At 38.1% G+C, this 12403-nt stretch overlaps 1 protein-coding gene across 1 annotated transcript; it reads right to left on the reverse strand.

The window, feature by feature from the left end:
- Window positions 1-458: 458 nt before the first annotated feature.
- Window positions 459-12035, reverse strand: LOC143878226 (uncharacterized). Its single transcript, XM_077380529.1, has 6 exons — window positions 11665-12035; window positions 9863-10005; window positions 9411-9554; window positions 8584-8769; window positions 2070-2194; window positions 459-977 (listed from the first exon to the last, which is right to left on the reverse strand). Exons 1-6 carry the CDS (start codon window positions 11861-11863, stop codon window positions 752-754), a joined length of 1023 nt encoding a protein of 340 aa, XP_077236644.1. The 5' UTR covers window positions 11864-12035; the 3' UTR covers window positions 459-751.
- Window positions 12036-12403: the final 368 nt, after the last annotated feature.

Genomic DNA, 12403 nt, shown 5'->3' on the forward strand with positions numbered 1-12403 from the left:
TTGTGATTTGGTCAGGGAATTGTAAGGCCCATCAAATTTCCATTGAAGGCAATTCACTTGATAGGTCACTGTCAAGCGCAGGCGGATCTTACCATCCAAATTGTGGGCCATACCATCTCATGAAAAATACACCCATCGGATTATCCTAAATGTCTGATCAATGGGTTTCAATAATGATCGTCCCATTTGACATCTAATCACCCGTTTGCACTCCATTGAGTGAACAGATAGGATCATTGGATCCTACAATCTTTGGCCAATAGCCCATCCACAGCAACTGCTCAATTGGACGGTTCAGATCGATCTTTGCATGTCGTGTGTATGGTGTGTTGGTTGAGACCACTACACTACAGCATCTCTGTTTCTTTAGATGTAAAATGGGCATAAAACAAATTGTATGCCCATTTTTTACGCCCATTTTTAAGTGAAAAATGAGTTTAAAATTTGTTTTACACCCATTTTTCGTCGAACAAAACTAATAATAATTAATGTAGATCCCTGATTTTACATCTGAAAAGGGTATTCATGCCTCTCAAACTCCAAGAGTCAGAGTTTCAGTGCAAACACATTGAACTTAATGACTCATTTCATAAACTACAAAAATAAATATAGGCTAAACAAGCAATGTAAAACTGACCCAGATGAAATATCCACATGATGAAGCAGATTCAGAGACAGACATGAATCCAATCTGGCCAAGCAAGTTTTCCAATTTTGCTTCTGGATTCAATTATATAGTCTGATATATAACTCAAGTTGAAAACTTTGACATGAGCTTGTCGACGTGAATGATGATATCATCAATGTGTGGGCGGACAGTTGCCTGAGGTTGGAGCATCCATGTCACAAACTGATGAAGGGCTTCGGGGTATGGAGGATTGGGCCCTGGTGGCCATTTTATCTGGGAATTTATAATAGCCAACTGTAAGCTTCCTCCAGATTCACCAAGTGCGTACTCGAACGGAGATACACCATACCTGTAAGTAGCAAGAATGTGAGTTCTAAGATCAATAAGAACTCTGAGAATTATCTGGTTCAGAAGAAACAGATTCATGAATAAATGTTTTATAGCTCATCGTAGTGATCAAGAACACATTAATCGTAAGGTTTACAAAAAAAAAAATTTAGCAAGATGAAATGTGGAATGATAAAATATACAACGGCAGAAAGGGTTCTCGGTCTAGATACTGTCTTGCCTTGCTACAAAACTGGTGGTTCACCTCTCAATATTTAAGGTTATGGAGCACAACCATCCAACCTCCATGTAGGGGTGCAACTCAGGTCGAGTTTTTGGGAATTCGGATTGAGCTTTTACCATAAAATCAGGTCGGGTTCGTGTTGATTCCAATTCATTTTTCAGCAAAAGCTCAACCTGACCCGATCCAAGTTGCACCCTTACCTCCATGTAACCCCAAAATCGCCAGTATCTGGATCTTAATAAAGTAACAAGGATTTTTTTTCTTTCTTTTGAATAGTAAGGATTTTCAATTTTTGAAAAAAAACAAAGCTGAGTCAAATTATTCAAACACAAAAAACTGGACAAATGTCCACAACTACTGGTAAAATCTTTTCCTTTCTACTTTTTCTTTTTCATATTAAATAGACAGTACTTATGCAGTCCTATTGTAACTACTAATCTACATACATTTTATATAGCTTAAGCGTAATGAGCTGATCTCTGTCACAAATATCTCCGATATTTTAAAAATATTGTGTTTTTATCGCGACATTTTGATAAAATGACAAAATCCCGAACTAATCCTGATATTTTAAAAATATAGCGATATTTTCGTTTTTATCATAAAATATCCCGATAATATCGCAATATTATCTCGATATTTTTATTTTATATTTTTTCTTAAATTTAATATTTTTACATGTTTTTTAAATAATTTTATTTTTGTCATTTTCCCGATATACAAAAAAATAAAATAAAATTAATGTATCCCGAGATTTTCCCTTGCCGAGAAATTCCCGATAAGGACATCTGTGACATAGGAGCAAATACAAGTATGGATTAACATGGAAATGGTAGCACTGAGATAGGTAAAAAGGAGGTAAGTTCTCACATTATTGCATACAAGGTACATCCTAGAGACCAGATATCTGTCCTGTCATCAATGTCGGCATGGCTTGGACAATCCCACAACTCAGGAGATCGGAAAGGCGCAGAACAGTGCTCAGCTGCCCACTCCTGCACATCAAAACCATCATGAAAGGTCAATAAGCAAAATAAAGCATCTAACGATAAGAAGCATATCTGATGATAATGAGTAAGTCATTTCTTAGTAATATGAGCAGTGCAAAATAATAGTACTGACTGCTGACTCCATTTCATACTAGAAACATGCCAAACCAATCAAAGGGGATATGGTAAAATTAAGCACAGGAGATCATATGTAAGAAACAATAGGATTGACCAACATGATAATATGCCCATAAGATACGCTCGAAATCTACATCGAGCCAACATGCAAAGATTCTAGTGAGCACCATGCTAGATCTGCTATGATGCAGTCCCTGCATAGTTCAAATAATCATCAAATTGAACTATTGTTTCATATGTAAGTAACAATTTTGTTCAGCTAACTTTGGAGAAAGATAGCAGCTTTATTCAGAACTCAAATAATCCTCATGTGAAGCTTATCAGCACACAAAATCTGGGCAAGTTTAATGTCTTTGCACTTTTACCTGACTTTGCACTTTTGGGTGAAGTTTATTACAACACAGTGTTTAACATGTTTAAGAGTGAAGTTAGAGGACAATTTCTTCTGGGTAAAGAAATTTTCGCGAAAGGCATCTTCCCTCACATGATCTCTTTTCATGGAGATTTGAAAATTTGAATCTTTGACCCGATTCTTGTGGTGAACTACACTTCAAAGCGATTCAAATCCCTTTGACCAATTTTCCCTCAAAAAGTTGACATCAATATAACATGATGAAGTGGAGCTGTTTCACTTACTCCATTTTTCACAAGGGTGTCATGAGGATTTAGTAGTCTACAATCACTTTTCTTAGTAGGATTTACATGCAGACAACGCAAGCTCCAAATTGTGAGGGTAGCTGGAGTGCTTAGCGGGGAGGATAGCAGAAGCAGACTCTGAAGAAGCAGCACACATTCGGTAGAATTTCCCTGCAACTAACTTTGTTTCATTTTTGCCATTTCAATGCAAGCAACAAGGGCCAATTCCATTTGTAAGTCCTGATTGATTAATAAAGTAGTTAGAAATGAGATTAGGGTTAGAAAGAGAGGAAGAAAAAGATGAGTGAAAGATGGAGAGTCTCCACTAGGGAGCTCCTCATGTAAATGATGTATATATAGGCCCAAACTAGGGCAACAATGTACAATGACTACAATACCCCTAATTACTACAAGTAATATCTAAACTACCCTAATACATTATTCAACACCCCCCCTCAAGCTGGAGTGTATATGCACTCCAGCATGGTACAAAGAAAACAATAACAAACAACTAAAAATAACAAAAAGTACATAATCCCATACACATATGCAGCTTGGTATAACACTCCTCAAGCTGGTGTGGTAAATACATAAGGAAAGCATAACAAAAGATAACGGCCACCATGAGAGTACGGTCGTCGAGATCAGCGGCCACCAAAAAAGGAACAACTCCCCTGAAGTAGCACTACGGCGAGAGAGTAATCACAACCAGGTCTCCCCTTGAATGAGAACCAGGGAAATACGTCTGGAACCACGAAGGATTGAACCGTGCACCTCGACGGGGGAATAACAACGATACATCGAGCAAAAAAGGCACACCAAAGGTGCACACGTGAGCAACGACGAAGCACCATGAGCAGTAACACCAGCTAAGTAGTACCATGCCAATAGAAAATAACCATGGATGGGGAAACCATCGGAGACAAGCTCGACGGGAATACCATCGCCTAGAGAGAAGAAGAGATAGAGAAGATAACCAACCAACGATGGGAAACCATCGTCTGGTGACAAGGTCGATGGCATGAACATCGTCGCCTGAAGACAAGAAAAAATGAGGGAAAAGATAAACTAACCAACGATGGGGACACCATCGTATGGAGACTAGGTTGACAACATGAACATCATCTCCTGAAAAGAGTCGACCAATGATGAGGACACCATCGTCCGGAAAAGAGAGGTCGACAGGAAAAGACCGTCGCCTGTAAGAGAGCCGACCAACGATGGATATGGAAGTCATCGCCCGGAAAAGGAGGGAGAAAATAACCAACCAACGATGGGGAAACCATCGTCTGAAGACAAGGTCGACGACATGAACATCGTCGCCTGAAAAAGAGCCAACCAACGATGGGGGCACCATCGCTAGGAAAAGAGAGGTCGATGGGGAAAGATTGTCGCCTGTAAGAGAGCCGATCAACGATGGATATGGAAGCCATCGCCCGAAAAATAGGGGATAAGGCATAAAGCCGATAAGACCAAGACTGAGTAGGGAGCATAACAACCCTCCCCCTCAGGCGAAACTACATGAGCCCGGAGATGACAAGACAAGGAGGACAATAACAAGACAAACGAAAAGATAAGGCATAAAGCCAGACAACACGAAGAGAGATGAAAACAAGAAAGACGATAATAATCACCAAGGGAATGAACGAATAATATAAAGAGAAGACGATAACACTTTCCGTCAAGAAAAGACAACATAATAACATAGCAACACTCCCTCAAGAAGACAACACTATAGCACTCAAACAAGAAAAGACACAAAGAACTACATGAGAACAACATGAGAACACTCCGCCTTTGAAACGAAAAAAAAATGAAGACAAACAAGGCGCCACACCTCTCTCGGACATTTCATTGAACACTTGGTGTGCACCTTGAAGAAGACAAAGAAACGAAGAGAAACAAGGCACTACACCTCTCATAGACATTTGAGTAAACACTTGGTGTGCACCTTAAATAACTACATAAAAGACATAGAAAACAATACATAGAAGACAATGTAAAGAAGGAGATGTAAAGAAAGATATGACATCGACACAAAAAATAAGAGAACCACAAGAAACAATACAAGACAACACTCCCCCTCAAGTTGAGGCCAAAGGCCTTCAACTTGAAATGAAAAGAAGACTTTCAAGGGACACGGAACCCCTTTGAGACATATTATCGTGGGCACCTTGGAGAGGAAGACAAAAGCCATGAAACACAACAAATATAGATCAAGAAAAAACAAAGATAAAGATAAGGACAAAAAGACAACACTCCGTACGGCAACCCAAACGAGAGAGAGAGAGTAAATATGGCCGAGGAAAATGGATTTGCCGGGAGAGAAACGCCGACACTAAAAATATCGAGAGAGATTTTAGGGGTTTGAAACAAAAACAGAGAAATACAAAGGAGGCGATAGAGGAGAGAGATCTTAGGGAAGATTTGAGGAGAAACTATAGGGAGATAAAGAGAGAAAAACGAGATACGAGAGAAAGAGATGATGGCGTGGAGGGAGATAAACTCTTCTTCTCTCCTTCTTGAAGGATCAGCCCATTGGCTCTGAAACCAAGTTAGAAATGAGATTAGGGTTAGAAAGAAAGGAAGAAGAAGAGGAGTGAAGGATGGAGTGTCTCCACTAGGGAGCTCCGCATGTAAATGATGTATATATAGGCCCAAACTAGGGCAACAATGTACAATGACTACAATACCCCAAATTACTACAAGTAATATCTAAACTACCCTAATACATTATTCAACAAAAGTGATGGCCAGAGCCTTCCGTTGGATTATGTTCTTACCTGTACCAAAATATACAGACCTAGGGTCCAATTAAATATGAACCATTCCAGTCACTCCAATTTTTCAATTAGTTTTGTTATTTTTTTATCATTTCTCCGAGAATTTATTGAACAAAGAGCAGAGAGAACATCAATCCAAGCTGTTCAAGAACCAAACTGAAAATACTGTGTAGAGAATCACAAAGGGTCTCCCTTCACCCGAAAATGTTCTCTGGTCACCCCACCACGAGCTAAAGAAGCAGCATCCCCATTAGCCGACCAGTAAGTATGTTGAAAACAAGGTGTTAAAGGGCCCTTAATAAGATCCAATTTGTTTGCATCGCATCGGTGAGTCTCCAAGGGAATCCTCTCTCCACTGTCTCCAACAAGTGAGGGTCAGACCAATACGAGCCTCTCTAGTCTCCACACTGAAAATGTTTGAAACCAATAAGAGCAGCTTTGCTAACTACATCACGGGCTAAAGAAGCAGCATCCCCATTAGTCAAATGATAGGTGTGCTGAAAGCAAGGTGTCTGACCCTCAATATGATTAAAAATCGTATCGGTGAATCTCCAAAGGAATCCCCCCTCCCCCAACATGAGCGCCCACGGTCACCCAACGAATGACGTTGTGAGTCACCCTTGACAAAAAAATCATTGAGGACAGCACGCCCGGCGAGCAGGATACCTTTTCTAAGTACTTCTGCCATATCAGAATCTCTCACAGCATTGAGCCTAAAAATGCCCATCTCACCAAGCTTTCATGACCTCAGAGAATCCCACAAATCCCAGTGGGGCCAGTGTTAACTGTAAGCTAGAACCGTCAAAGTTTAGCTTAGGAAACCTAGAGGGAGGAGACCATAGAGTGGACGGGTGGTCCCTGGAGATAGGGCTAATACAAATCACATCCCGAGTAGGGCAAAGAGAAGTTTTTGTCACTCCAATGAACTGCCTGCTGCCCCTCTCCCTTTTTACATCCTTTTCACCTCCCCTTGGTTGGGTTCATAAACCGCTTCCCTTTCAACACCTAACTCCCCTCTTTCATGATCTTGATCTTTATCTATTTTTTTATGTTGATCTTGATTATTTGTTCTTTCTCTCTCTTTCTCTTGGTTTCCATGGATTCACATCAGTAGGCAATGTATTGTATTCTACTATTCTTGCTAAGTAACACTAATACTAAATTATATCATTCAATTGAAACTGCTAGTCAAGGTTCTCCCAGAAATCTAACAAGATAGATATGCTATGAGATGCAACATTTAAATTTCTTTCTCTTACTAAATGTGAAATTGAAATGTAGTATAGAACAATTATTACTTATCCCACCATACTGCATTCAATCTATAAAATTCTGTGTGAAGACCTCAAGTGTGAACCATTTTTTTTTCATAGGTAAGCTAGGATCAAACCTTCGACCTCAAGGTTGAAGGCCAGCGCCTTTACCATTTAGCTAGAGGCTCAATCCCAAAGTGTGAAACACTGAGATCAGGGTTTCAACTTCATGCTTACCAATAAAAGAAAAAGTATATTTAAATAAAGTTCTGAATAAAAATTTATCAGTTTTCCTGATTTCATAAGTTTTTTTTTTCTGATTAGTTATTTAGTTTAGCTTTCTTTTGACTGTGATTCTGTCAAATCCCCAAGATGACCTTGACCAAGTTCAAAGTTGTGTTTTGTGAACCGTGACCTGTTGTTCACTAAATTTGCATGGAGGATGGTCAATATTTTATCCTTGTGCAGAGGAACTTCCCCTCAATCACATTCTCTAAAACCATAAATAGTGACATCTATATTGGATAGTGCCTTCGCTTGCTTTTTAGGATATATGGAGCACAATCCTAAAGCTCCCTCTTTTCCAAAAATCTGGCAATGTGAAACCTCCTGCAATGACCTTTTCTTCATAAGACAAACTATCAGTATTTAGTAACACTCATCAGATTTGGAGATTCACAGTTAAGATCAAAAGCTCACAGAAACAAAAAAAAGGAATAACTTTGTTTGGAACCCAACAGCTCCAACACATGAAGATTCCAGCCCAACAGAAATTCTGACAACGAGTTCAAGCCTTCAAACCACAATTATCCATTATTGGGACTCAAATCACAGTGGTTATACTCCGCAACAAGTACCAGATTCACTGACATTGCAGAAGCTGAAACAGAATCAGCGAGTTAATTAGCTAGTTAAAGCTCTCTCTTTTTACTAATTTATTTTCTTTTTTTACTAATTTCACTCAACGTGAAGCAAATTATTAACTATTTAAAACAAATTGACCGCAACTCAGGTAACAATAAGATCAAAACTATTTCAAAAAAAAATCAACACATGCCCTTTTATAATATAAATAGGGAAATGATATCCCTCCCTCCCCCTAAAACGGATAAAATCCCCCCCTTTAATGGTTTCTGTGTGAATGGTTCACTGCTTGAGGATAAATTCACCCCCTTTAACGTTTTTCTTTCCCTTTAAAACTTAACAAGTAACGTTAAAGGGAAAGATATCATTCCCCCATAAATATTATTAGAATTATAAAAATTACGTAAAATGAACTTCTAGCTTTCAGGTTATCAGAACTTCTTCTATCGCACCCGGTCGGGGATTTTACATATAATAAAAGCGTTCATTCAAATCACAATATAGTAAGAACATGTTGAATCCATAGATTAACTGTTCCTGAGAAACAGAGTGTATAAAAAGGAGTAGAATAAACTTGATGTACCAATAAAGAATACAAACATGTTGAACAAGTTGATGATGAACAGTATCTCCACATTCCATGACAATAAATCTATGATAGAAGAAAATTGGTGAAATGAAAAAAAAAAAAAAACAAGGGAAGAAAAGAATAAGCAAAGACCTGCAATTGCAGTGCCTCCGAACGAGAGCGAATTGCTTTCCTTGCAGGCCCAGCACTTCCAAAATCCATTAAAATTGCCAAAGGGGGTTGTCCTTTTCTCTGTGTGACAAGGACATTACCTGGTTTGACATCATTATGCGTAAATGGGGGATCATAACTGTGCATATGCTTTAGTCCTGCACAAAGCTGTTGCATCCTTAATTAATCACAGTGCAACACAAATGGTAAAAAAAGGACTAAGGTTGAAAGACAAGTATCTAGGAATTGCAAAAGCACCTAGATTCTGACCATTTGTATAGGTCATTGGAGTATGAAAGGATATCACCTATAAAGGGGTCTTCTTTCTGAGTGATATCCCTTATAGTAGTTAAATGTGAAGAGTTTTGTTAATCATTACTTTAGCCATCAAATCACAAGTCCATAGGGTAGTTAAGGCATGGCTAATACGTCAATTAATCAGGCGGAGTTCCCTTTGTGAATGGTTAGAAGGTTTCCCTTTCAGGGCAATGTCCAAAGTTGCTCCATATAAAATTCAGAGCATCCTAGTCCTGTTTTACATTATTCTTTTCTTACTAATGGTAGGCGTCCTTATATGCTACATGAGGTCCAAACTGTAGAAAAGAAAATTACTAAACTAGTGCAATCTTCTAAAAAAAATTACCCCCATCGCCTGTTCCAATCAAACTAGTGCATGTAAGGGCATGACACCACAGGCACATGGCACTAGCAATCTCCTAAGTATCAGAAATTGTACCACAAAACACAAACTGCACAGGCAAAGGATATTCAGATTTTTTTTCAAAAAGGATATTCAGATCCATATTCACCTGCCGGAATATCTGAAGAATGGTAATTGTAGGAAAGAATTCTTTCTTCATTTTCATAGCATTGGCGTTGTCCAGTAATGTTCCATCCAAATGAACTGGAAATAACAGGTATGCTTCATGATTCCATGATCCTTGTTGTCCCCCCTAGACAATTAAAATAAGAAACTTTTGCATTAAACAACTAGAAAATAATGACTCCATACAACAAATCTTCCCTGAAAGAACCAGAGGTAGGGCATCATTTTTATAATAGGCATTATGATACATCTTACATTTGAGACTAACGCAAGTTAGTTGTAGTTTCATACCATAATGGTGAAATATCATACATGAGTATATTTTATCACAAGATTTAAATATAGAATGTGTGTGTCCAGACTAATGGATCCTCAAACTCTATACATTGATCTACAAATGAATGAGCCCAACATAAAACAATCAAAAGCAATTACCTTAACTGCAACAATAGCATGATCAAGAAGTGGAAGCAGATTGGGATGACTAAACTGGGATGAAACTTGGATCTCCTGCCTCACTAACTCTAGCTGCTCGTTAGTTTGAATTAGGACTTTCTTCATAGCATACATGCCATCATCTGCAGCCAATGTAGAAGACAAATAGAGTCAGTACAATTGATAAGACGTGATGAGATAGAAAGATGCCACCAAATAATAGCAGAAAGACATGACATCAATGCTTGACATGGTTTCCACTTCCCAACAGTTGGACTCCTCACATTCTTATATATAAATTGTGTAAGAAATGTGAGTGATAGAAAACAGTCCAATCATTTTTAAATGGCAGAATTTTTTGCATTTTGCAAGAAACATTTGGTAAGGCAATGCTTTTTTAACACAAAAAATGGAAGATCCCACAAATTCCAAGATAGTGAGGCCAATGTTCTAGAACAAAAACCATCTCATACCAGAGATAGCAGTTCCATAAATCATGTTTGAGCATCCTATCAGATGATGGTCACTCCATATATTCACATCCAAAATTTTGAACAAATGAGTCGATGGCAGGAATCATACTATCCAAGAAAGGGTAATTCTCCAATTTCATAACTTTTTCATTTGTTCCTATGTAGGACTAGGAAGAGTATAAAACCAGATATGTACTGGATCACTGGACTGAATTTTCTATTTCCTACTTCTGGACCACATCCAAAGTCTGAACAAGATTTCTCCAGGACTTGAGATAAGAATAGATTCTGATCAGAAGACTAATCTCATTTTCTCTTTCTAAACCAGGATCTTCAACTAAATTTCTGTAACACCAAAGCATGCTCCAATGAGACCACAGATGCTGACCAAAAAGAAAAGTAATCTCGTATTTTTATAAGAAACTTCGATCTTCCAAATGAATCCAATGAAAAAGAATAATAAGCCTACATGTCCTAGTCTGATACCAAGGATTTGAAGAGAAAAAGATAAACAAGTTACTGTTTCAAGAGATAGTTCACTTCTTTTGTCTGACCTCATCCAAATCCAGATCTCTCAAACTCCCTTTGCATTAAACCAAGAAAAGCCAATGATAAGTAATGTGCAAATTGCTACTAAAATTAAGGTAAAAACTCTTAACACTAAACAAGCCCTCTCCTACATTACCCCTAAACCATCATTTTCCCACCCCACTTCCTTTCACTTTTCTTCATTAGTCTCCCAAAACCCCACTTTTCCCCCTTTGATGACCACACGTTCAATTCAAGAACATTGTTCAAACAAGGATAAAAGGTGGAAAAGCAATCAAACTCACTAGACAACCAAAGTCTTCAAATTAAGAACCCAAGAAGCCGAAAAAGAGACCCGAAGAAAACAAATTTCTTCCAAATACAGAAAATAAACCAATCGCAGTCCAATAAAGTCCATGATCACATTCCCAAGATGAAGGGGAAAAAAAAGGCACCAAAATTCATAGACAAAACTTGCCAGACTAACAAGAATAAAAAAAAAAAAAAAACCCAACAAAATTCATAAGCCCGTCTTGAAGAATAAAATCAAAATCAAGAAACCCAATAACCAATTAAGCTAAATAAAGAGATCCCATATAGGATAAACGTAAAACATGAGATGGGAAAAGCCACCAAAATTCATAGACAAAACTTTCCATACTAAGAAGAAAGAAAGAGACCCACATCCCTAACTCATAAGAAAAAAACAAATTCACAGGCCCATCATGAATATTAAAATCAAAATCAAGAAACCCAATAACCCACTAAGCCAATGAAGACAACCCATAAATAAAAACATACCTGAAACATGAGATGGGTCCTTGAATTTCTTCGCAACGCCACCACCATCTGTATTAACTTCCTTCACGAGGAAAACATAGGCAAATCCACCTTCTCCTAACTGCCTCACAATCCTAAAACGGTTCTCATTGATCCAAACATCCATACCACCATTAACAGCATCATAGAGAGCATTCAAACCAGAAAAGGAGCATCCCATATTGGCTTTTTGCTCCCTCTAATCAGACCAGATCTCGTCTTTTAATTAACAACCCATCTCCCTTAAATTTCCCAAGATTCTTACAACCTCTTTCTCTGCCTGATTAGATCACTCAACAAGTTGTTGAGAATTTTTATGTATGGCTGACTCGCAACAATCGGGAAATCGTGAGTGTTAAACCCCTATTTTTCACAAAAGTATGTTATGGCCCACTCAACAGGATGATCCAAACCGTCCATTTGTTGGGCCATAATGTAAATGGATTATGCCCCAAAAATCATTTTTATAGATCAGAGGGTTAAATGGTTTTTGGGGGGAGATAAACTATTTATGTTGTGGCCCAACAAATGGACGGTTTGGATCATCCTAGGGAGTGAGTCGTACCGTACTTTGTACAAAATACAGGTTTATAGGGCCACACATGATATAATTTCTTGTTAAATTGGTTGCATTGACCCTTAATAAGTAAGAGAAGAGAGAATTGTTTAACAAAAGGAGGATTGCCATAATCAAAACAAGGTAGTGGGGATACTATCTTTA

Source organism: Tasmannia lanceolata, unplaced genomic scaffold, assembly GCF_043159265.1.
Source record: "Tasmannia lanceolata isolate RefF3 unplaced genomic scaffold, GAP_Taslan_0.1 ptg000006l, whole genome shotgun sequence".
NCBI classification, from domain to species: Eukaryota; Viridiplantae; Streptophyta; class Magnoliopsida; order Canellales; family Winteraceae; genus Tasmannia; species Tasmannia lanceolata.